Below are 26,282 nucleotides of genomic sequence, written 5' to 3'. Positions count from 1 at the left end.
AAGATGCTATCAATTTAAAATAAATATCTTGGTATAATTTATAACTTAAATGGATTTAGAATTAGTTTACTTCCTCACTGAAGAGAATGGGTCAAGCCATAAAACTTGTGGGTATACAGGTCACCAGTTACTCTTTATTACCCTACACTTGCCACATCCCTGCCTGCCAGCCTCCGTGTCACTTGGTGATAGGAAGTACAAGTAAATAGGAATTTCATACTAAGGATAATGACAGTTGAAAAGAATTTTTTAAAAAATCAAAATGATTCTGTCAACTGTTTTAATGATCGGATATCCCTTATTTGGCCAAGTACATGCTCAGTTTTAAAATCCTGAGAAAGAGATGCCATGATGGTCAATTTTATGTGTTAACTTGACTGGGCTAAGGGATACTAAGGTAGGTGGTAAAACAACGTTACTGGGTATGTCTGTGAGGGCGCTTCTGGAACAGACTGGCATCTAAATCAGTAGACTGAGTAAAGAAGATGGCCTTTGCCAAAGTAGGTGGGCATCATCCAATCCATTGCAAGCCCAAATAGAACAAAAAGGCAGAGGAAGGGCAAATTTGTTCTCTCTTCTTGAGCTGGGATATTCATCTCCTGTTCTCAGACATTGGAGCTCCTGGTTCTTAGGTCTTCAGATTCTGGGACTTATACCAGTATCCTCCTAGTTCTCAGGTCTTTGACCTTGGACTGCAAGTTATACCATCAGCTTCCCTGATTCTCAGGCCTTCAGACTTGCACTGTATTATACCACTGGCTTTCCTGGTTCTCCAGCTTGTACGTGGCAGATTGTGGGACTTCTCAGCCTCAATAACCATGTAAGCCAATTTGCATTAACAGTCTTCTTATATATCCATATATATCCTATTGGTTCTGATTCTCTGGAGAGCGCTAATACAGGTAGTCACAAATTACAGAAGATGGAAGATTCTGTTTGCTATTTTAATAAATCAAAACCATTTTTTCATAGTGTCAAGGAAGGAAGTAACATGGTGTGGTTCATGAGGTAGGAAGTAAATTCTTATATGACAGTTGGCCCAGGATTTCATCTGTTAGGTCTAAGTCTTGACCTTATAGCTATGAAATTCCAAGTTTGTGCTTGAATAGATGACTAAAAGAATAAGAATGAAATGATCAACAGTATGTGTATGTACCATTTAAACTTTATTAATAAAACAGAAAACTAAACTCAGCCAACTGCTTTGTTCTTGTATCTAATCTGACCATATGCCAGGAACTGTCAATAAACCAGTTCCATCAAAAATGGCATACTGGAATAGCTAAAAATGCTAGGTAAATGAAATTACCAAGAAAACAAATTAAGTATTAAAAAACCACAGGAATCTCTCCCTCAAATACCAGGGGCCTCTTCAAATAGTCTTCAGTGCAGCTCGTTTGCCAATTCCAAAAATTTCATCAAATTCAATCATACTGCACAACCCCCAAAGGAAAGAATTGGGGGAACTCATGAGTAATTTTCACAGCTTCATTGTAAAGTCCAAGATCTGAAAGAAACATTTTTGGAAACACTTAATCTACAGTGGAAAGTTGTTACAGGAATTATTATCTAAAAGAGTTGTTTCTCTTTTCTCTCCCTTTGAGAGGTCAACTTATTTTTACAATCCACTTTCTAAAAGTGAGATAGGGATTATCATATTTATTCAACTGTGGCTCTAAAAAATGAAAGACGTAGGGTATAGGAGACCATTCATTTTGACATTCATGGTAGGGGAGCATTTCTTGCCTGGTTGTGTTTTAGGTGTTCTGCATTATTTGGTACTTTCAATTGGTGTATTAAAATCAAGCAAAAAACTATTAACATTATCTTTGTTTACCCTACTTTAACTTCTCTTACCACAAATATTAATTAATTTTTGCTGAGTTTCCTACATACACAAGCACTACTTAGAAGTAGGCCAAAATGTCCTCCCATTTTCCATTGGGATCAGAAAATTCTATAGAAATTGAAAACATAGCAGGATTGAGACTCAAGACCAAGACATAGCAAGTTAAAATAAAATTGTTTTCCTCCTAATTATATGAATTACAGAATGCCTTATTTACCAAAAGGATGGTTATCTTCTTTAAACTGGACATAAGATGCACACATAATGGTTGCCCTGGGCGTTACTCTTCCAACCACTTCCACAATTCCAGAGATTTCTTCATCAAGCTAACATGAAGAACAAAATGACAACTCAGTGTTATCACATTTTCAGTTGATAATTAACTTGGAAAATTGTTCAACAGTTTACAAATCTTTCATTTCATGTGACAAAATAATTTCAAAATTTATCAATGCAAAAATGAAACTCTAACTTGTTAAAAATGTTTGAGTACTTACTGTCAGCTTATCACCAGTGCTGTTACCTTTAGCAGTGACTTCAGGTCCAAAAATACAGTTAAATGTTTAAATTCAAGACAAAATCACTTAAATATACTGCTAATATCCAGCATTTCCACAAGGAGTAATTGTTTAAAAGGATCCACTGAAATAAACCTTTTATTATCTACATCTTGTACAGTGTGTTCTGTGTGCATTAACCAAACAGCACACAGATCTGTCTTCATAAAAGGCCAAGAAAATGTTTTTAAGTACAATAAATATAAACTGTAAAAACAAAGGGACAACTGAAAATAAATGTAAACAAAAATAGAAAACACAATTTAAAAAATGTAAAACTCTTGAAGGAAAAAATGATTTAAACAAAATTTTTCTTACGTGATTTTCCGGTCTTTCATAAGGAATGAGAATTGTCATTCAACATTTAACGGATGTATTAAAAAATCACAGTCCAAAAAAATCATTGGTTAGAAATGTAAAGAGAAATAAGAGGAGGACAAAAATTTGATTTTAGAGACAGAAAAGTTTGATAAACTGGACCTTTATACATCCACTCCAAGAATCAGAAACATCAGCCAAAATAAGATGAAAAATTACCTATAATATACATAGAATTAATACTTAAACATACAGGCTCCATCAACTCAATGGTTCCATTTTTTCCTTCTCCATCTGAAAGAATAAACATTTTTCCAGTGGGATGAATCTAAAAAAGAAACATATGATTAAAAAAAAAAAACCCTCCACATAAACAAACTCTTTAAAATTAAAAGTTTGACAAAGGATGAGCAGACTGACCCAAACAATGTGCACAAAGCAGTTGTTTTTGAACAGTTTAACTGGTTCATATTATCTTGTGTTACCATACCGAGTCAAATGATGCCCACAGTTAAATTTGAATTTCAGATAAACAGTACCTTTTTAAGCACAAATATGTTTTGTATTTTTATTTGCTAAATCTGGCAACCCTATGCTAAGGATAAGTTAAAGAGGGTCCCTACTATCTAAAAGTGAGATCTACTGGCACCTGTGATTTAAATAGTACATATCTCACAGAAGGTATACATTTAAAAATAAAGCCTGAGGAAGTAGAGAGAACTGGTTGTCAGAAGACCTGGCTCCTACTCCTGGGAGACAGCTGCAAAGGGTGCAGTCAGATCTGGTTTGAATGCCAGCTTTGCAACTTGCTGTGGCTTTGAGCATTTTTTAACCATACACCACTCCTACTCAGTTTCTCTACCTATGAAGTGGGAAAACACCCATCTCAAGAAGCAGATGTGAAATAAACTACTAAAAAAGCTCTTTATATAAAGTTTTCTTTTCCTGTTTTCTCGGTTTCCAGAATCCAAGACATGGGGCCTGTTTCTACAGTAAGATGGGGGCCTCCGCTCTGAAAACAGGGTAAGATAACAATGCAAAGTATCAGGAAAGGACAATCAAAGAATGTTTCATAGGAAAGCTTCTTGAGAAAACGAGATTTGAAAAAAGAGGAATTTGCATATAAGAAAGAAACAAGAAAATCAGACTAGTTGTCAAATCTGACTAAAGTAAAAAAAAAAATCAGTAGATGTGGGCATTGTGTCTATAATGATTTCATTTAGGTAAACACAAACCTAACGAGGGTGGGGGCGCTAGAATTTAGAACGGAGCACATTCGAAAACTTCGCGATTCCGCGCCTTAAAAGAAGCGCCAAAATAGGCCTGCAGCGGCTGAAAAGTGTGCAAAAAGTTCCCTTGTGAGAAATCGAGCAATCGGGAGCGCAATGATGCTATAAGACTTTCTGTCTTCCCTCATCCTCCGTTACCCACCCTAGGCCGCCACCCTGACCGTCACGGGGTCCCTCCCCCCAGGCAGCCCAAGACGGCGAGCGCGCGCACCTTTTCCAGCCTCCCCACGAAGCAGACAGGCTTGTCGATGAACTGAGCTAGCATGCTGGCGTTGATGCGCGACTTGGGCAACTCCATTACGTCCGCCATGTTCGCGACGCTAGGCCGGCAGCCGGCGGGAAACAAGCTAACAACTGAAACAGTGCGCCCCGAGGACGTCTCCGGGGCAGACTTCCCGGGCACCAATCGGCGGAGACCAGCCTCTCGCTCCGCCAATCAAACGAGCGGAAATCTCGATCCAATCCCGAAAGCGAAGGAAAAGGTGAGGATGCGTCCGGAAGTGGAGAACAGCTGCTTAGTGACGCTGGGCGTCCCGGAACTTACCCCGGCCCTCCACATAGGGGCAGCAGAGGCGGGGCTTGGGTGGGGCGGGGGGTTAGGCTGCTTCCAGCCATTTAAGTCCTCCGGCCTCCACTTCACCCCGGAAGCAGGGTGTCGGGATCCGGTGCGGGTGCGGCGGGGGACTGCGGCGCGAGCTTCAGGTACCTCTTCTCGCGGGAGTCCCTGCAGCTTTACGGTTCCCCTTTCTACCCCACCGACCCATGCGGAAGAGAGGCGGGACTCGGTGCCTGTCCCCTCTTGGCTTTCTCTGTGCTGCGCCACCCGCTGTTCGGGTTAACCCGTCTCCCTTCCCGGTTGTGCGTGGGTAGCGCGGATTCTTGCTGAATGAAATCTAGGGTTCCGAGGTTTTTTGTGGTTTTGGTGGTTTTTTTTTTTTTTTTTTTGACACCTGCCCTCCTGCAGATGGGAAGTTGGGTCTCCAGTGATTTTCGTCTCCCTGTCCAGTTCTTCCTGCTCGGTGGTTGGGGGTCGGTGATTTACCGCCGAAGCAGCGTCACTTTCTATCATTATTTTCCCCACCTATGAACACAGGTGCTTACCCGATGCCTCTAAAAGCCTTTCTAGCTCCGATATTCTGGCCACACTGTAGAGTGCAGGTTTTCTCACTTTCATGTTAGCAACGAATTGAAGCATTTGGGAGTGGGTGGAGGAAAAACCACTGGACTAGGAGAGATGAATTTAAATAGCTTGTTAGGTCCTGAGCAGGTGCGCCTCTTTCTGAGATATAATTTCCCTATCCACAAAATGAGGGGGTTAGATAACTGAATGTATTGAAAGGTCCCAGCTGACTTAAGTTTTGTTCATATGACTTGCGAACTCCTCCCTAACACCCCAGTTATCTTTCCTGTGTTGCTTTTCACACCCCAGGACTCTGGAGGGGAAATTAGATGTGGAAGATAACCTGTTTCAAGGAAACTTGGGGAGGATTCTTGAATCTGTTGCTGGCTCATGTGGCTGCTGATTTTTTGGAGCTTTTTCTGCTGGGATTTGATACCTGCCTTGCTAGGAATATTCCAGAATGAATGCTCATAAAAATACCTGCAAATGGTGTTGCGGAAATGAGAGGGAAAAAAAACTTGTATTAGGATATTATTGTTTTTTTGGAAACTGAGTCCGTGAATTTTCCTGAAGCCATTTAAGTACCTAGCTGGAGTCTCTGTTAACGGGAAAAGGGAAGTAAGAATTACCTTGGTTCTTAGTCACCTGAAAAATAAGTGATGAGAGACAAAAAGCGTGATATAAGCAAGATTTTCATTAGTGAAGTAAAAAGGTAAGATAGTACACTCCCGAGAATTGGGAGCGGGGCAATCCCAAAGAGGAAAAATGGCGCTGTTCCTGTTTTTCCATCTTATATCCTGTCCAAGGGTGTTTTTTGTGCTTGATTGACAACTCAGGCCTGAGTTCTGGTTGATTGACAGCTCAGGTTCCTTGTGTTCTGGGTTGTTCTTTTCCCTTTCCTTTCCCCCGGCCCAGTGCTCATTTCTATCTAAGCTATCTAACATCTCCTGTTTTGTCCCACAGTTGCCTTAAGCTCAGAAGATCCTTTTTGACACATCAGGCTGCAACTTAAGGCAATTTGAGATGGAAAACTGATGTACCGTTTAAATGATAGTTCGCCTTTCTCAATGTTTACTTAGCACTTAATATATTTGCCTTTTGATTTTTCTGTCGCTAAAACAAATTTAAAGGATTTCGTTAACATCTGCAGGGTGCCTGTTGGTGCAAATCAGTAGAGTCTATTTGGTATTGCTGCGCAAAGCCTTCACATCTTTTGCACGTGAGTGTTTGGAAAACAAGTTGATTGCATTGGATATGATAGCGTATGCATGAGTACTTTTAATAGCAGTTTTTAAAAGAGCAGCCCTTAAAGTACCGGATGCTAATAGCACTGTTTTATTACAATTAAAAGACCGCTTTTACCTACCAACCGCATTTTTTTTCAACAGGGAGATGAGCAAAAAGATTATTTAAAACAGCTTTTTGGATATTTTTCGAGTACTTAAAATTTATTGTGTAATGTATAATGCACAGAAAAGAGTGTCTATAGCTGATAGAGTTTCCAGAGAAATGAAATGAACCCATGTGGGCCTTTCATTCAGTTTAAGAAATGGGATTTTATCAGTTGGTACTTGGCACTTCCTAAGTTAAGTCCTCCTCCCTACCAGCCAGAAATAAACACTACCCTGAATTTTGTGTTAAGCACCCTAAGCTTTTCTGTATAGTTTTATCACACATGTAACCATTCCCAATGGTGTGTTGTTTAATTTTGCCAATTTTGACCTTTCAGTAAATGGAATCATGCTATACAAATCTGACTTGTTTTGCTTGTTTTTGAGATTAATTCACGTTATCACATGAAGGTGGAGTTCATTCTTCTCACTCTGCTGTTTCACTTTGTTATTGACTGACATTTTGATTGGCAGGTTTCTTAAATTGCATACCGGGCTGCTATGAATATTCTTGTATCTATTTGCTGGTGCACTTGTGCAAAGGTACAGCAGTAGAATTGCTGGAACATACGGTGTGCATCTTCAGCTTTACTAGTAAAACCAAATATTTTCCTAGAGTAGTAGTACCAGTTTATTCTCCTGTCAGGAGTGTAGGAGAGTTCCAGGCAATCCACGTTTTTGGCAACTCTTAAAATTCTTTCCCCTAATCTGACAGATATGAAGTGGTTTCTTGTTGTGGTCTTAATTTGCTGTCCCTGATTACTAATAAGGTTGAACAACTTTTCAAATATTTATTGGCCTTTATATTTACCATTTTTGTTTCTTGCTGATTTTAATTTTCTTACTGGTTTTTGAGAATTTTTGGTGTTAAAAACTGGATAGTAATACTACATTTCCCAGTGTTTGGCCCATCTTTCTATTCTTTCATTGGAAAGAGCTCCTACTTTTAACGTTGTTAAATTGTTTTCCCATTAAGTTTAATGTAGTTGAAAAAGTCAATTAAAAATTTCATTTAAGAATCCTTTCTTAAAACAAGCTGTTAAAGATATTCTATATTTTAAAAATTTTTTGATAGTTTTGTCTTTCATATTTGAAAGTATTCCATCATTTAGAATTGCATATGTTGTCAGATAGGTATCCAATTTCTTTGTTTTGTTTTGTTTTGTTTTCAATTATCCCAGCATCATTGATTATATCACCTTTTGCCATCTTTCTGATCTTCAGTGTCATCTTAAGTTTACATTAGACGTGTGGGTCTGTTACTGGTCTCTCAGTTCCATTCCATCAGTCTATTTTTCTGTCCCTGCAGCAGTGCCCACTCTCTTAAAAACTGTGGCCTTATGATAATTTTTGATGTCTGGGGGCCTTCTACCTTGCTGTGTTCTTCAGGAATATCTTGGATTTTCTTGGCTCTTTGCTGCTCCATGTAAAGTTTAGCTTGCCAAGTTCCCTGGAAACAGTTCCCACTATATTGGAATTTGATCACAATTATATTGAACCCTTGGATTGATTTCAGGAGATGTAACATCTTATTTAAACAACTTTTACTATCCTTGAGCAATTTTGGTCCTCTTAAAATCTTTCAAAAAGTTTCATAATTTTCTACATAAGAGTTTTGACAATTAGATTAGCTTTATTCCTAAGTACCTTGTCTTGGTTGCTATTATAAATGGTTTTTTAAAAAAATTAAAGATTTTTAATTGATCATTGCTGGTATGTAGAAATGCATCTGACTTTTTTTCAGGCTGTCCTGCTAACTTATTTCTAGTAATTTTCTATAAAATTACTATTTTATAGAAATTTTCTATTCATATGTGAATAATTATGGTTTTGTTTTAACAATTCTTACATATTTTATTTTTCTTGCCTTTTGTCCAGGTTAGGGCTTCTAGAACCATTTTGAATAGAAACGGTGTTTCAGTTAAGACGGGGTTTGAATGCATAAGTAAGTGTCTTCAGTACACAAAAGTTTAGTTTCACAGGGCGATGGGAGTCCAGAGGCGTGCAATCAGCACGCAGCTGTGTGGTGGTGCCCCGAAGACATTAAGGACTTGGGTTCTTATCTTCCTCATCTTCTATGCTCAGTATCTGGTTCCATCCTTAAGGTCACCTCACAGAGCCGGGTAGGTGGCAAGAGCCAAGCCCCCGTTCCAGGCAACAAAGAAGCGGGCAGACAAAAAGGTCTACCTTTGTGGGACTCAGCTCCTTTTAAGGACCTCTCCTCGAAGTTCTTCACAACTTAAAAGTTCTAGTTCTTAGGTTAAGGACTTTCCCTTCAGTGACTAGTTTGCTAAGAATTTTAATTGAGTGGTTATGGAATTTGATCAAGTGCATCTTTTTGCCTTGAGATGATTGGATATATTTTTCCGTGTTGAACCACACTCACATTCCTGGAAGAAACACAACTTGGTTATGATATATTATCTTTTATTCCGTATTCCTGGGTTTGTTTTGGTATTGTTTTGTTCAGGACTTTTATGTTCATGTTCATGAGTGAGATTGCCCTGTAATTTTTCTTTCTTGTATAGTCTTCATCAGATTTTGGTATTATTAGTGTTATAGTAATCACAAGAAATGAGTTGTAGAGTGTTTTCTCTATTCTCTAGGATTCTGTGTAAAATTGGAAATATCTATTCATTGACTGGTTGAACTCTCCTGTAAATCATTCTGGGTCTGGTATAGTTACCTATACCTCCTGCTTTAGGTATATCCCACAAGTTTTCGTAAGTAGATGTTCCTCATCATTAAGTTCTAAATATTTTCTAGTGTCCAGTGTATATTCTTTGATTCAAGAGTTGTTTTGTGTTTAAATAAATAGGTTTTATTTATTAAAGTTGATTTGGTGTTAATTTCTAATGTAATTACATTATCAAATGGTATGATCTGATACTAACTCTGTGAAAGTATGAGACTTGCTTAAAGACTTACCAAGTACATGGACAGTTTCTGTAAATGTTTCATGTATTCTTGGGAAAAGTTGTATTTTCTAGTTATTGGATCAAGCTTGTTAATTGAAGCATTCAGCTATTTATATTTTCTTATCTTTTGTCTGATTAATGTCTCAATTATAGAAATAATTGCAAATGGTAGCAGTTCCTCGAACATCTGACGACTTGTGCTATATATTTTTGAAGCTTTGTTTTTCAGTACATACAAGATGAAGATTGTGAAGCAACATGGTGCAGTGAAGTAGTGACTGTCTCAAATCATTCTTTTTGTCTTAAAGTTAATTTTGTCAGCTACTATCTTAAAGATTATTTTGTCAGCTATAAACACACCAGTTTTCTTTCTGATGGAATTTGTTTGCTGTCTGTTTTTCCTTCCTGTACTTCACCTAATGGAGGCAAGACCCATGAGCTTGGATGCTTGTTTCCTTCTCTTTGGTGGCTTATCAGAGAGCTGACTTGGTGGGTCTCAGCTGAAGGGAAAAACAGGCTGTTCCTATTCTGTGGGCTCTTGCAGCTCCTTCCCAACAAGGTGCTTCTTGAACCAATAGGCTTCATGGTGATAGAATTGCTGACATGTCTGGAGGCTGGATTTTTTTTCAATTGAAGTATAGTTAATTTACAATATTGTGTTAGTTTCAGGTGTATGGCAAAGTGATTCAGTTATATTTTTTCAGATTATATTCCATTATAGGTTATTACAAGATATTGAACATAATTCCTAGTGCTATATAGTTGCTTATCTGTTTTGTATTGTTGCTTATCTGTTTTATGTATAGTAGTTTGTATCTGTTAATCCCATTCTCTTAATTTGTCCCTCCTTCCCACTGCCCCCACTTTTGTAACCGTAAGTTTGTTTTCTACACCTGTGAGTCTTTCTGTTTTGCATGTAGACTCATTTGTATTATCTTTTGGATTCCGCATGTAAGTGATATCATATGATACTTGTCTTTGTCTGACTTACTTCATTAAGTATAATACTTTCTGGGTCTATCCATATTGCTGCAGATAGCAATATTTTATTCTTTTTTATGGCTGAGTAATAGTCTTGTGTGTGTGTGGTGTATATATATATATATATCATACACACACATACATACATATACACACATACATACACACCACCTCTTAAGCCAATTGTTTGTTGATTGGCACTTGGGTTGTTTCCATGTCTTCACTATTATGAATAGTGTTGCTATGAATACTGGGGTGCATGTATCTTTTCGAATTAGAGTTTTCATCTTTTCTGGTTATATACCCAGGAGTGGGATTGCTGGATCATATGGTAACTCTATTTTCAGTTTGTTAGGGAATCTCCATACTGTCCTCCGCAGTGGCTGCACCAATTTACATTCCCATCAGTAGTGTAGGAGGGTTCCTTTTTCTCCACACCCTCTCCAGCATTTGTTGTTTGTAGACCTTTTAATGATGGCCATTCTGACTGGAGTGAGGTGATTCCTTATTGCAATTTTGATTTGCATTTTCCTAATAATCAGTGATACTGAGCATCTTTTCGTGTGCCTGTTGGCCATCTGGATATCTTCATTGGAGAAATGTCTTTAGGTCTTCTGCCCATTTTTCTATTTAGTTGCTTTTTTTTTTTTTATTAAGCTGTATGAGCTGTTTGTATGTTTTGGAAATTAGTCCTTTGTTGGTTGCATCATTTGCAAATATTTTCTTTCATTCTGTAGGTTGTCTTTTTGTTTTGTTTGTGGTTTCCTTAGCTTTGCAAAGGTTTTTAAGTTTAATTAGGTCCCATTTGTTTATTTTTGTTTTTATTTCTATTACTCTAGGAGCTGGTCTGAAAAAAATATGGCTGCAATTTATGTCAATGAGTGTTCTGCCTATGTTTTCCTCTAGGAGTTTTATAGTATCCAGTCTTACATTTAGGTCTTTAATCCATTTTGAGTTTATCTTTGTTTATGGTGTTAGAGAATGCTCTAATTTCGTTCTTCTATAGGTAGCTGTCCAGTTTTTCCAGCACCACTTTTTTTTTCTTTATTGTATATTCTAGCCTGCTTTATAGATTAATTGACCATAAGTGTGTGGGTTTATCTCTGTGCTTTCTATCCTGTTCCATTGATCTATGTGTCTGTCTTAGTGTCAGTACCATACTGTTGTGATTACTGTAGATTTGTAATATAGTCTGAAGTCAGGGAGCATAATTCTCCCAGCTCCATTCTTCTTTCTCAAGATTGTTTTGACAATTCAGGGTCTTTTGTGTTTCCATACAAATTTTAACATTTTTTGTTCCAGTTCTTTGAAAAGTTGGTAATTTGATAGGTATTGCATTGAATCTGTATGTTGCCTTGTGTAGTGTGGCCATTTTAACCAGTGTACTCATTCTTTATGCAGTTGTGACTCATTTGCTCTAATTGCAATACTATTTTTATTTATTTGTTTCTAGAAGTTTTGTTCAGTTCTTTTTACAAATCGTAGTAGTTGTTATTGATGCTCTTTTGTCATAGTTTCAGGTCTCCCTTTATTTATTCATATATTACAGAATATAAAGTAAGTCTGTTTACAGTCTAGTTTTGATACCCACAGTCTTTATGGCTGTGATTTTTTTGATTCTTTGAATTTTTTCTTGCTGTGGCTTATTTATTTCTTACAGTATTTTTTGATTTTGAATTCATATTTCTTGGAACTTTTTTGTTGATTTCTTTGAATTTTAGTTTGAGGGTAAATTGCTTCAGAAGAAATTTGTGTTTCCTTCTTCCAGAGATGTTTGGGCCCCATGCTTTGTCCTTGTTCCTTGTGAGACATGGACAAACCCAGGTTTTTAGTCATTGGAATTAAAACCCAGGTTTTTAGTCATTGGAAATCAGCAATGGTCACAGGCAAAATGTTAGCTGTAGTATGTGTATATACCCTTGTGGATTTATGGATTCTAGTCTTTTCTGACTCCTACAGAATTTCTTTATTCTTTTATTGGTTTAGCTGTATGTTAAAAAATACATATTTATATTTAGGACATTACCACAAATACTCTTTGAGAGAGTCAGTGCAGAAATTCTGCTAGTTGTTGAGGTAACAAGGTCTTGGTGAAGGTATAGTAGGTGCAGGGTAGTGGCAGGAATTCAGGGTAAAGCTAAGTAGAGACCAGAACTTGGAATGTCTTCCTCATATCCCTTGCTAAGGAGTTTAGCTTAATATTGATGCTGGAGGAGAGTGTTAGGTAGGGACTAAAATGATCAGTTTGACATTTTAGGTTGAGTATTTTGGTTTCAGAATAAAGAATGGCTTGGAATAACCTAATCAAGGAGCTTTTATTACGAGTAACATGACCCCTTTTAACTAGTTAAGTGTTGTTTTTTTTTTGATTGTGGTAAAATGTACATAACCAGATTTGCCATTTTAACCATTTTTTATTGGATGCCTCAGTGGCATTTAGTACATTCACATTGTTGTGCAACCATCACTGTCATCTGCCTGCAGAATTTTGTCATCATCACATAGTGAAACTCTGAGCCCATTAAATAGTCTGTGAATCTGACCACTTTAGGTACCTTATATAAGTAGAATCATAGAATATTTGCCCTTTTCTATCTGGCTTAATTCACTTAGCATAATGTCTTCAGGGTTCTTCCATGTTGTAGCATGTATCAGAATTGCATTCCTTTTTAACGCTGGGTGATACTCCATTGTATGTATTAAATACCACATTTTTTCTATCCATTCTTCAATTTGGGTACATTTGGGTTGTTTCCCCCTTCCAGCTTAAACTTTTAAGTCTAAAGGAAACTGATGAGAACCATTTTGGGCTAGCTTGAATAGCCTAAGGTTTATTAACCTCATGGCTCACACTGGGGCCATGAGTGGGAAAGCTTTCAGAATCCAAGTTGTCTTCTGTCTCTTTTGAGGTCACTTTCTCTTCAGCAGAGCAATTGTTGCTTTATTGTTTACATAGACATACATGGTTACCCCAACACTTTGTGACCAGCTCTTGGGAGAATCTAATTTGCTAGCTCTAGTCACTTGACCATACAGCTTCCAAAAAGCTACGGTGTTGAAGGAGACTTGGGGAGGATTGGGTACATACATGGCTACTGGGAGTCCACTATGTTGGAGAGATACCCAAGGGGGTTGCATAATCTATACTGGAGATGCTGATAAGCTGAACTCATGCAGTGGCGGTGAGAATAGAGAAGCCAAAAGTTTGATGAGTATCTTGAGTTATTGGACCTAGTGGTTGGTGGACAGTGGGTAAAAGGGAGAGGGTGAAATCCAGGTAACTCTTAGGTTCTGTTTCTAGTGGCTCTTGGGACTGTCTTGCCTTTTTCCAAGGTGGAGAGTAGAGTAGGAACACGTGTGCTGGGAAGATAGCTCAGGCTTGGACACTGAAGCCGTACAGCCCAGAGTGAAGCATGCAGACTTCAGAGCAGGCAGGCCTAGGTGAAATCTTGGTACTTTCGCTTTTACTTTCACTTTCACTTGGTACTTTTCACTTTCACTTTGGACAAATAATTCATCCTGTCAGAACTGCAGTTTCTGTATTAACATGGGAGATGATAAAGCTTCATGGGGTTATTGTAAGCATTAAATTCAACTGCGTAGGTAAAGCCCTGAGCACAGTGCCTTGTTACACTAAGTACTTAAATAATAAATTGTAACTTACAGCTGTTAATAGCCTTTCCAAATTGTCCTTAAGTATCTACTGGACATCTTAGTGAAGATGAATGGTAAGATAGTGAAGGGGGAAGAAGAATGGAAGTGTGTGGGCTTGTCTGAAAGCCGAGATCCTGGACCATCTGGGCGATGGTATGTTTTGCCCAGCTCAGCATCAGCAGCCCGGATGTAAGAGATCATGTCCTCTTCCAACCATTTGAGGGTTACCAAGATGTTTTCTATGCTTTTCAACAGTTTCTTGTGGGAAAGTATCATCAGAGAGATATGCTTCCTCTCAGTCTTTGGTTTGTATTTTCCTTCCTTATGTTGATTTCGTTTAAGCAAAGATTGGATGAGTGAGATTACTTTCGTCTCCCTCACTGAACTTTGTATTGCAGACAGCATCTCGTTTCTGTGTCTAGCCCTGGAAGAGAGGCTACACAGGTTCCTTGGCTCCTTCAGTTCCCAGTGCCTAGCAGACACTCATTGTGCATGGATCTGCCAGGCTGAGAGCGAGTCTTCCCTGATTCAGACTGGAGGTCTCTGAATGGGTTAGAGAATTAGGAGCGGTTTGTAATTCTTTGAACATGAAAATGGACCTCTTTCCTGTGTTCTGTTTGTGGAGTTTTTTTCTGTCAGGGACCCTGTTTTACAAAGTCTTCCTTGGGCGGTTACAAACCATTGCCCTCCTTACTCTTCCCTGTTGCTTGCCAGACCAAAGAATATCATCTCCTGATGGAGATGGAAGATTTCCTGGGAGAGGGATTGGTAAGGGAGGGAATCTAATTCTGCTGGACTTTAGAAAGAATACCCATGCTGGGGATGTCTGGCAGCCTATTTCTTCTAGTAGGTACAGCGCCTATATTTCAGAATTAAGTTCAGGCAATGGGAATGGATGAAATACTTTCTCCATCTTTGTGGTTCACTCTCCTGTTGTAGTTTGCTTGTCTGCTCACTTCATTCATTTATTCCTTGGATAGGATCTCAGAAGATGTAGTGTGTGATGGAGAGTACAGTAATGAACTCTTGGTCAGTTGTACTTGGTCAGTCCCCAATGATTGTGCAGTTCATGGGTATTTGACTCAGACTTTGGCATCTGGTTGATAGAGCTGTTGTCAGTTTTTGTCTTATGTTTCTTTATATGTATTTAGATGAAAAATCAAGAGGAGATAAAATAGCTTTCTTGTTTACTTATGAATCTGAAGCAAGTCTTCAGACAGATAGTAATACTTGACTAGACTGCTAGCAACTTGTTAGCCACTTTCTTGGCTGGAGCTGGTTTTACACAGGACACAGCACCATGCTCTATGGCCACTGGCCTTGTGAGAGGTGGTAGAGAGGCAGGCCAAGATACAAGAGATAGATTGGGTAGTTCCTTGAATTTGGAGAAAGTACCATGTTTGGTTTTGTTTCTCTAGGGCCTAGCTCTGTTCCTGGCCAGTATTTGGTCTTCAGCATGTTGGCTGAATGTATTAAAAAGTGAACAAATGACTGAATTTTTCAAGTTTGTTTTTATTTGGGGAGGAACTAAAGACTTGATGATATAGTTCGATTGTACTGAAATTCACATGATGTAGATTTTTAGTGGGCAATTGGGGAGTGAGTCCTTTTGGAAGTTGTATGAGATGGTTCCTGTTGTGTATTAGATGTATTTAAGTGAGCAAATAGAGAAATTTAAAGACCATATTGAATAATGATTTATTTTATTTTGTCTTCATTCTAGGTCTCCTATGCTATAGAGAGTTGTAAAGAGGTACGACCTCATATTGGTCTACTTCATTCTCTTAGGACATTGAAACCACCTAAGGTATTTGTTTCATGTGAAGAGATGTTTTTTGTTAGTTGTCTGCAGTCCTTTTCAGGGTGTGTTTTCACTCTAGACTTGCAACATTGAATGTCATGGGTAGAAATTAGTATTGTATTGGAGAGTGTTTATTTAAGCCAAAGTCAAAATATCTTTTTGTGTGTGTGGCAGTTATGTAGAACTATGCCTGTAATTTTTCTAAAACATAAACATACATCATTGTATCACTAATTTGGAAGAGCTGGGATAACATTAAAGCCTCTAAAATTACATTCTTGGTCAATGAATGAGACCCAAATGGTATAAACTGTAAGTACAGTTTGTTGTAAGCTCTCAAAAAGTAGCAACTTTATTTTCTAAATTTCTGTATCTCCTCTCACTGTTTAGCATTACTCTTTAGAAAAAAAAAGTTTTGTTTTTGTATGTCCTGTATTATAAAGAGGCAAGTTTTTGTTTGTTGTAGTTAAAAAAGCAGTCAGCTTTTATCACTGCCAGGCTACCATTCTTGATTCTGAAAACAACAGGGTAGTTAATTAAAAGGAAAACAACCCCCGCAAAACCCCAAATCCAGCAACAGCAACAAAACTGCACAAAACTGCCCTGGTGATTCTAAGGAGACTTTGAAAGGGTGATATTTACAGAGCAATGGAGGAGAGTAGAATTGTATGAGGTCTGTTGGACCTTAGTGAGATTATAAGAATGGAAAAGGGATTGGAGAAGAAGGAGGGTTCTGTTCTGAAATTTTCTTGGGCCAACTTGTGACCTTTCAAGATAACTTTATCATGTGGTTGAAAAGCAGCTCTGCTAGAGAAAATTCCAGAAAATTAGTAACTCCAGCTTTGTAATATTTCCATGATAGCAGGTTATTATAGTGGCAGCTAAGACTGCAGACAGTTCCTGGTGCTAGGTACCTTGCATGGGGATGAAGAATAGCTGGCAGTTGAGATGATCAAATGAAACCCCCGAAGCTGCTCCTCTCCCTGGCAGAGAAAGCCGACTGGTAAAAACCATCAGGCCATGGTGGTGAACTAGCCCACACCCCTCTTATCTCCAGTACTCTTTTAATCTAGGACTTCCTGTATTGTGTTTAAATGTTTCATGTTTGAATCCTACGTGTCCCATTTCTGAAAAGCTTTTCCCGCTTTTAATTTAATATAAAGTAAAATAGGAAAAGACTTTAAACTGTAAGGATTAAGAAAAAACTGTAAAGTCAAGAAAAAAAAATTCCAGCTTGGCCCCTGTTGAAATGTATACTGTGAAGTTCTCTGAGGCTCCTTTGTACTCTTCTAGAACCCGCCCTGGCCTGGTGCTTTATAATCAATTTGTAGCTTGAGGTCTTCTAATTTTCTAAGTATTTTAAATGTTCTGTTTTGGCTGAAAATAATGCATGTTTAATGTCTCAGTTTGCTAAAAGCGACTGTATGGTCATATAGAGAATTGAGTTTTATTAAATCATATAACTTCAATTTTTAATGGCTGTTAGATATATGTACGATGTCACTGTCCAGTTAGGTGACAAGTGAAAAGGTTAGGAGTGTTAAATTAGAAGACACGCTCTCTTACAAATGAGATTGCTACCACCACTTCGTGTTCATCTGGATGTGTTGTAGAAGCTGCACTAGTGTATTCTGATGACATCTCTACTCCAGACCAATGGAAATGGAATGGAAATATGAGTTCATGGAGAAAAAAGAACAATGTCAAATTTCCTACTGTTAGAAAATAACTTTCTCATGTATTTTTAAAATGGTTGGTGGTGAATATGAAAATGTTATGGTGTTTAGATTCCATTGGATAAATTTAAAAGAGTAATATAATGGTTTTATTTCAACATGCTAGAGACTACATTCTTGATAATTTTCAGTGGAAAGATTTAGATGTCAACTTTAAGAGTATAAGAGAGTATGTAATTCTTCAAAATTCTTTTAGGGGTTGTGTGAGCACCAGAGTAGGATTAGTGGCTTTGAAAATTTTTTTGCCTTCAGCCCAGACTAACAAGTACATTTCATGTCATGACCTAGCACATGCCCAGAAGCAAAAGTTTATAAAATATTACTTACCATATATGATGCTCTCAGACAATCATTTTGTTTCCCCTTCCCTTTATTTTCTCCTTCTTCTTTTTCTTTGTTTCACTCTTAAAAAATCTGGTCATCATTCACTAAGTCGAGCTTACTTCCACAAAAGGGACCTGCAGTTTGAAAAACAGCTATAGATCCAAGATTGAGTTCTTTATTTTGTTTCAAGTGGGTTTTTTTTTGGGGGGGGGTTAAGAATCAGAGCATAAATCAGAGAGGTGGAAATAAAAGTTCTGTTAATGCTTTAATTTAGTTCATTGGCTTTCAGCGCATTCTGTGGAGCTTATTTGTGTCATCAGTTGAAATGTCTTTCCTGGCTCCCCTCTTGCTTAATCTCTCAGATATCTGTACTTTTCCCCCATGACACCAGTATCACAAACCTTCAAAAATACAAAATATAGATGGTGGAAAAACAGGGGTAGAATCTGTGGGTAATTCTAATTGGTAGTCTGAAGTTAACGGATACATTTTAAAAGAGGATAAAATCATCTCTCTGATACAAACATAAAATTTATCAAAGACTTACTAACTCATTAATTAAGGAAGGGATTAGTAAGATATTACAACTGGTTCAAAAGAAAACTCAAAACTATCACCACATAACTATAGTAAAAGAAGGGAATGTTAAATTTATAAATGGATACAAAACTGGTCACTGTCCCCAAAGCAGCATTAATGCATTCTACCAGGTGTATTTCTGTGGACAGGAATTATTTGCATGACCGTCAGTTTTTTCTGCAAGTTAATGACCTCTGTCTGCAGAGTTATACCCTAACCTAGTCAGATAAAGATGAGGATACCCAGGATAGACTTGCTATCCAGAATATCCACTAAATTTCAAAGTCTTTCATAGTTTTTCCTTACACTAATCAGATTAGGCTGTTAAACACATTCTATCCTAGGTCTAAAATTTTACCATCTGAAGGCCAAATCTTGTTTGGACATGATAATTCAATCTGCAGATTATTTATAAATTTTTTAAATTTATTGCTGTCATCTAAAAACCAAAGTTTTACGTAATAGTTGGATTTCCATTTTGTCTTAAAAAATCAGACTTGGTGATGCTGGGTCCACATTCGTTCATGGAACAGTGGTTGGAGCTGCTGAAGTTACCTTTTTAAAAAACTTTATTTTTTATTATGAAATATATGATACTGACGTAGAAAAGAGTAAATACTACAGAAGAACCATGATGTGAACCTGAACCAATCATTCATCCTGGTAACCACAACTGGTAGGTTTGGTGTGTATTTTTCCATATTTTTTTCTAAGAATATACAAATTTATCCCCTTCTCACCCACACAAAATAGACTTTACTGTTATAATTAGAAATTCTGCTAGTTTCATTTTGAAAAAGCAAATAAATTAGAAAAATTACTAGAAAATAAAATGGTATAAAACAACTTCTTCAGCTAAAAGTTTCTCTGTCCAAGAGGACCAGTTAACAGCAGGAGCAGCAGTTCTGTGTCCAAGGCCCATTGTCCCACACAAAGGCACCAAAGGGGAGGGACCTTCAGACAGAGGCAACCTTAGACCTTCAATCTGTATTCCCCCAGAGAGTCCCAGAAGCCTTGGGATGATCTTAAGGGGGCAGAGATGCTCTAACTGTAGCTTCAGCCTGGTCCTCATTTTTTGATTGTTGTTATTTATTGTTTTTACCTTGGCCATAACAGCAGATGCAAATCTCATCCCAAGCTTTCCCAGCTCAAAACCTTCCAAAGCTCTTTCACTGGTTCCTGAATTAAGACCTTACAAGCCTTGTTTTGTTGAAGGGGTCCTCCTTGAGGCTCCCTGAGCATCTCCCTCATCTCTAGAGGTGCTGCCTTTAGACCAAGCCTGCACTTCACTCCTTCTGTCTCAGACTGGGCTGGTTTTACTCGTAGTTATCTAGTTATGTGCCTGGCATTTGAATTTACGCCCCCGCCATGGTTTATACTGCAGAGGTCACTAGTTTCTGCAGTTTTGAAATGTGAAACAGTATAGTCGAGTTAACATTTTAGTCCTGATAGGACAGCCAAGATCATGTTTTTGAAAATTTTGAGGACATGGGAGTATACACATCAGTTTGGTAATAATTAAAGGGATGTATTTTCATAGTATAATATGAGATTTTAGAGATCATGTTCTCAATCCCTGAATTTTTATGTTTTCTATTTGAAATACCATTGATGTTTGTGATTTCAGCTACCACTTACATCTTAACAACTCCCAAATTCTAGTGGACTGCTTTCCCTGGAGCTCTAGGTCCTATTTTTCCAACTTCATTTTGCGTATTTCCTTTTGGACCAGTCACTGTTTCCCTACATCTTACGTGTCTGAAACGGAATTCATTATTTTTTTCCCTTCTCTTAAACCTCCCTTTCCTACTTTCCTTTTCTTAATCATAATATCCCTTCCTTCACTCCCTCAGGCTTGAAACTTCAGTCTTTTATTAATTCCTTTCCATCAGTGTTTGGTCTGGTTGAGAGTCAGGTCCTGTTTCATATTTCTGTGCACCCCTTCTCTTTCATTTAAACTTCTCCCACCTCAGTCCAGACCCTTTGCCTACAACGTTCTGACTTCTTGCCTATACGTTCTCAATCAGCCTCTCCAGCATACTATTTTCAATTTAATCTTTCTGAAACACTACTTTCCTGAAGAGCCCAGACTGCCCAATACTATTAAGCAGATCCCGGTATGCCACTCTGGATATTCTCACATTTCCTTGACTTTGTAGCCCCATCAGTAACTTGTCTCTTCTGTAGTCTCCATTTCTGTTGCGTATCTCCCTGCTTCTAGTGAGGTTAATTCCTTTGCTGTCGTCTAAACACACTGTATTCTTTGTTCCTGGTGATCCTTCTTGTAGGAACGGTCTTCCTGTTCTTCTCTGTCTCTGTCTGTACCCATCAGATGAAGTTATACTCTGGGCTGCCTGTGTGTGACATCTAACAGGGCTCTAATTCTCATTGGTCCTTCTGCAATGTTTTATACTGCTTAATGGTATAAATGGCTGGTTTTGGTAATATAATCTTGTCTCAAGATTAAAACTATAAAAAGCATGTCAGAAGAAATTAGGAAACTTGTTACCTAAATTTGTATTATTTTTGCATAACCATGCAATTCACAACCCACTAGACAAAAGAGGAGGAAGATTAAACATTGTTCAGGATTTTAGTTTGTTAGCAGTATGAAATTTACATATTTATTGGATTTGGGCACAAGTGTAAAAAAACGTAATGTGTATATGTATATTTTTCTTGTTACAGTTAAGTGGCTGCTGTTTATCAGTCAGACAGAAATTTCAGTCTATTTGATATATTTATATTATCAGTAGTCTATTGAAATTGAAAGATGATCAAATTGAGAAAAGCAGATTGCCTTAATCCTTTTTATTATGGGTAATATTGCTGACAAGAAAAGCCTTAGAATAATAGGAAAAAATGAATGTATTACTTGTGCAACCCTCCTTCCACTCAGAGCACTAGGATCCCCCCTGCCTTGCCTTCAGGATAGCCAGTTATCTGCAGTTTCTGCGTACTGTTAAAAGTGAAGGCAGTGTCCTTTTATTTTGCAGTTTTGTGTGAACACAGAGGAAAGGAAGCATCTTGTTTTGTATACAAAGACTGTATCTGTCACACAAAGTGGCTTAAGAGATTTGAGGCAATTTTATGAATAACTGTGAATGAACTGCAACATTTACATAATATCCAGAATATCATGCTGATAATGAATTTTTAAAATAGCTTTATTGGGATATTATCAATATACGAGAAATTGCACATGTTGAAAGTGTACAATTTGATGAGTACTGACGTGTTTATACCCCTTGAAACCATCACCACAATCAACATAATGAATATGTTTTCACCCTTGAAAGTTTCCCTTGTGATCCTCTATAATCCCTTCCTGCTGTCCTCACTCCCTGCACCTCCCCCTTCCTCAGGCAGCCGCTGGTCTGCTTTCTGTCACTATACGTTAGTTTGCATTTCCTAGAAGTTCATATAAATGAATCATACAGTATGAACTTCTTTGTGGTCTGGCTTCTTTCACTCAGCTTGATTTTTTTTTTTTTTTTTTTTTTTTGAGACTCATGCATGTCGCAGCTTATTTTAGGATTTCATGGCTTTTTATTGCTGAATAGTATTATGGATGTGCTACAGTTTATCCATTTATCTGTTAGACATTTGGGTTGTTTCCAGCTTGAACCTATTACAAAAAAAGCTGTATAACATTTGTGTACAAGTGTGGACACAGGCTTTGATTTTTCTTAAGTAAGTACCTAGAAGTAGAAGGTCAGATGGTAGGTGTGTGTTTCTGTTTTTATGCAACTACCCAAACTGTTGTCCAGAGTGGTTGTACTATACTGTTAAACCTACCACAAAGTACAAGAGTTCCAGTTGCTCCACAGTTTGGCCAACAGTTGGCAATGCAAGCCTTTTAAGTTTTAAATGTTTTAATAGGTATATAGTGGTATCGCATTGAGATTTTAATTTGCATTTTCCTGTTGACTAGTGATGATGAGAATCCTTTGTGTAGTTCTTTCCCACCCACTTAATCTTCTTTGGTAAAATATCCATCTCTTTTGCCAAGTTTTAATTGCTTTGTTTCCTCATGGTTGCATTTCACGAGTTCTTCATATATTCTAGATAACATATCTTTGATCAGATTTGTGATTGGCAAGTGTTTTCTCCCAGCCTGTGGCTTGGGTGGGTGAACTCTCCATCCCCCACAGGCATGGAGGCAGCTGCAGGATTCCCACGTTTGGGAATTAGGAGACATTCTGGGTTGGGTCCCAGATCAGTCAGGTGAGATAATGGCTGATAATGGATCTTTCAGAATAAATTTTGCTATTTCTCCTGTTTATAAAGGTAAAATTTGTTCATTGTAGACAGTTTTTAAAATGGTGACAATTGTACCTAAGGAAATAAGGGTGGAACAGACTCAGGAATGCCAAGCAGAAGAAGTTTGCTGTCAAGGCCATGTACGTCAGGAGCACGAGTGCGTGGGGCTTCCCATCTACTCGGCTTGGGGCAGCAGGACTATTACAGGCGTCCTCCACCTTGGGGATGCGGCTCTTCATTACTCTGAGTTTTGCTCAGGATTGCCTCTGAAATATGGTAGGCTCAGCTTGCAGTTCATTCCCTCCCATATGTGTTGAGTGCCCAGTCAGTATCTGGCCTGAGCACTTAATAAATGTTTATAAAAGATAAGTAGAAAGTAAGTGAAGATCTTGAACATAGATGTTGTGGAATTAGCAAATGTCTTCAGAACCTAGAGCTGAGCAAGGCTTGGGAAAGTAGAGATTAAAAAAGACAGACATGGAATTAATCAAATGGATTTGACTAATATTGGAAATTATATTCAAGTGCAACACAAATATCATAAATGTTAAGGGCTCCTTGTCTTTGGTGCTTTGTTGATGAAAAGCATTCAGTTTTGGTGCCAAAAAGACTTGGTTTAAAATTCTAGCTCTGCTACTTACTAACCACATACCTTTGCATCAGTGCTTAACCTGCTTTACTTTGATCCTTTGACTTACACATTGTGAATAATTATGCGTACCTGGCGGGGGAGACAGAGGGTATGAGGCATGTTGGTACAGTGCCTGACACATTGTAGAAGGTTGGCAGATGTTAGTGGGATTTTAGTTACTACCCTTCTCCTTCCCAGTTTCTAGTCACAGGTGGGATAAAGAAATCTGGCTGCTAGAGCAGGGACCTGACCATGAGCTTTCCCACTTGGGGGAGTAGCTCAGAGGGGAGATCTTAGAATGGTATTGCCAGCCCCGCCGGGATAAATTTTTGTACCCCTGTGTGTGTTTTTCAGCAATACAAAAAAAAAAAAAAATCATGGGATAAAGATAATTTGATTAGATTGTAGTGTCCTAGAACATAGGCTTTCATGCACAGAGTGAAGACTGTAAAGCTGTGTGGTTAGACTGCCTCTAGGTACCTACTGGAATGAGTCATTAATGTCAGCAGCAGTGTTGCTCATACGAGGGAATCCCAGGACCTGTGCTGTAAAATTGGCACCGTGTTCCCATGGGAGAACATCTTGAGGTGACTGTTGTAGAGAATGGAGTTAAGGCAGTGGTCAGGTTCAGGTTGGCAGAATGATAGTTACAAGGGTGCCTGGTAGTTTTGTAACAATTTTAGAGTGGTTTCCAATGGATATTTGTAATGAACTAGTCTTTGCTGTCATTCTGAGTTCTTTTATACTGTCTCTACTACCTTTTTCTTTCTTTTTTCTTTTTTTTAATTGTAATATTGTCAGTATACAATGTGTCAGTTTCTGGTGTACAGCATAATGTTTCAGTCATGTATATACATACATATATTCGTTTTCATATTCTTTTTCATTATACATTACTATAAGATATTGAATATAGTTCCTCATACTATACAGAAGAAACTTGTTCATCTGGTTTTGTGAGGATTTTCTTGTATTTCTGAAGTAAGAGATAGTATGCCAAAGTTCAGTAGGTATTGCCTGTGAATTGTTTCATTTTGAGATGTGATTTTCTGGTGTGTTCATGAGGGGGGGAGAGCTATGTGTCCTTCTACTCTGCCTTCTTAGCGGTCTCTCCTCTCTGCTACCTTTTCCTTGTTCCTGATCCTTTTCTTCCATGCCTGGAAGTTTCTTGACTCTTGAAATCTAAGTTATCTCTTCTTCTTTAATATTTTTGGAACTTTATAACGTTCTCAAGTGACAAACTGTAGTATTATGCATTGCCACATAAATCATACTGTTGACAACCTGCTGTAGCCTGTTTAAGCCTGTATATTGTTTAAGTTTGATTTTTTTTAGGTCATGAAAAACTTAAATGCTTTGCTTAATTATTTGAATTTTAAATTCTGTACAAAAGACTTGCATTAAAAAGAGATTTTTGCACTACAGCTGTTTTGTCTGGCTTTTATAACAACAAGACTTGAGAATGACTTATCAGAACCACTTTTGTGATTTCTGTGTTTGTTTCATTTTTGTCTTGTGGCCAGACATGAAACAGTATTGAAAATTTGAGTCCTTTTATTAAAACGCAATTCTTTTATGTGTTAGAATGGGGACCTCTTTTTAAAAGGCCTCCCTGTGTGTCCACTAAGCTGCTTATTAGAGCCTTCTAATGGCATGTGATACAGTAAACTATCGAGCCAGGTGGTCACACCTGCCTCCGAGGAGGGCAGAAAACTGCAGTCCTGGTACATCTCCTAATAGAAGGCGGAGAGCCAGGGAGTGGTCCTCATGATTTGTGGTTCTCGTTTGTGGTCTCCATATACCCAGCTCTCTCTCCTTACCATAGGCAAAATAACTGACCTCTCTCCAAGGGCAAGAACCCAAATTGCCCCACTCAGTCATAGCATCACACTCAAAGTTCAGTATTTCTTCATCAGGTTCAGACATGGCACCTCTTGGTCTGGAGACTTCATAAACTAAAAGACCAGTAGTCTGTCCCTTCTGTCCCCTCCCACCCTGCCCCTACCCCCAGTTAACTGGGAAAGATAACTGCCCAAACCACTCTCCTTTAGCGAGGGGAGGAGTGGTAGGCACAAAGCAGTCCCAGAGTGGTAACAATTCTGAAATCCTACTGAGCAGGCATGTTGGGGGACCCCCACCTGTGGTTGGAGATTGTCCATGAATTGTGCTTCCTGGGAGGGCCCTCCAGTCCCTTGTTCTCCGTGCCCATTGACTCCACCCTCTTGGAGTTTCTTCCCTTTCCAGTAACTTCCTTGGCTACCACTGAAGTGGGCAGTGGAGAATAGACCCTCACTGGGGGCTGAGCAGTTTTCTCTGGCAACTTCCTGTCTATAGGGTTATTGTAAATATCCAATAGTCCTAGCCCTCCTTTAACCCAGACTGGTGGTCGTTTTGGCAGTACCACTCTCCAAAATTTTGTTGGCTTCTTATCTCTTTGATTGCAGTTGGCTTCATGTGTCTGTAGCCAGACTTACATTTTTTGCTAGCTAGAGCTTAGGTTTGCTGCATTTCTCATCCTTTTCGCCCCTCCGTGTGCCCTCCCCTCTATTTATTTGAGGGTGTCATTTCTCTCCCCAGCCTGAGTTGGACATCTACTGCCTTCGTTTCTTTCTCCCCGAACCATTTTGTCCTAACTGAAAGAATTTACTGAGTAGTGCCACATTAATCCAGGCTGAGGTTTTCATTTCAGGTCTGATGCCGATCCCTTTGATTTGGTCCTTACCAGGATCGAGTTTTAATCATCTGTTGTTCCTTCTGAGGCCTTCTAAGTTTGAGTTTTAACTGTTTGGGTTTGAGAAGTTAGTTGCTTCTTTTAATCTTTTAAGTCTTTGAGTTTGAACTCTATTTTCTTACATTCCTGCCTGTAAACCA

General features: G+C 38.3%; 2 protein-coding genes across 3 annotated transcripts in view; one reads left to right on the top strand and one right to left on the bottom strand.

Annotated features, from left to right (window-relative positions):
• Positions 1-1,147: 1,147 nt before the first annotated feature.
• RPA3 (replication protein A3) lies at positions 1,148-4,512 on the bottom strand. Its single transcript, XM_010972180.3, has 4 exons — positions 4,225-4,512; positions 2,978-3,052; positions 2,067-2,175; positions 1,148-1,507 (listed from the first exon to the last, which is right to left on the bottom strand). The coding sequence occupies exons 1-4, from the start codon at positions 4,321-4,323 to the stop codon at positions 1,425-1,427; spliced, it is 366 nt and encodes a 121-aa protein (XP_010970482.1). The 5' UTR covers positions 4,324-4,512; the 3' UTR covers positions 1,148-1,424.
• A 70-nt stretch (positions 4,513-4,582) lies between these two features.
• Positions 4,583-26,282, top strand: part of UMAD1 (UBAP1-MVB12-associated (UMA) domain containing 1) — a 195,503-nt gene continuing 173,803 nt past the window's right edge. The window contains exons 1-2 of one of the 2 annotated variants that reach the window (XM_045508531.2): positions 4,664-4,715; positions 15,801-15,884. The gene's annotated coding sequence lies outside the window, so the exon portion shown is untranslated. Of the gene's footprint in view, positions 4,716-15,800; positions 15,885-26,282 lie in introns of both variants that reach the window. The other variant, XM_010972168.3, reaches the window with a different exon arrangement.

The sequence above is a fragment of the Camelus bactrianus genome, chromosome 7 (assembly GCF_048773025.1).
Source record: "Camelus bactrianus isolate YW-2024 breed Bactrian camel chromosome 7, ASM4877302v1, whole genome shotgun sequence".
NCBI lineage: Eukaryota > Metazoa > Chordata > Mammalia > Artiodactyla > Camelidae > Camelus > Camelus bactrianus.
This window is presented reverse-complemented; position numbering and strand designations above follow the sequence as displayed.

What these genes read in the sequence shown, in the direction of transcription:
- RPA3 (XM_010972180.3), bottom strand. Translation starts at nt 4,323, where the DNA reads ATGGCGGACGTAATGGAGTTGCCCAAGTCGCGCATCAACGCCAGCATG. An exon ending in TCGTGGGGAGGCTGGAAAAG is followed by an intron (nt 3,053 to 4,224) that starts GTGCGCGCGCTC and finishes TTTCTTTTTTAG; the next exon opens with ATTCATCCCACTGGAAAAAT. An exon ending in AGAAGATAACCATCCTTTTG is followed by an intron (nt 1,508 to 2,066) that starts GTAAATAAGGCA and finishes TGTTTCTTTCAG; the next exon opens with ATCTTGGACTTTACAATGAA.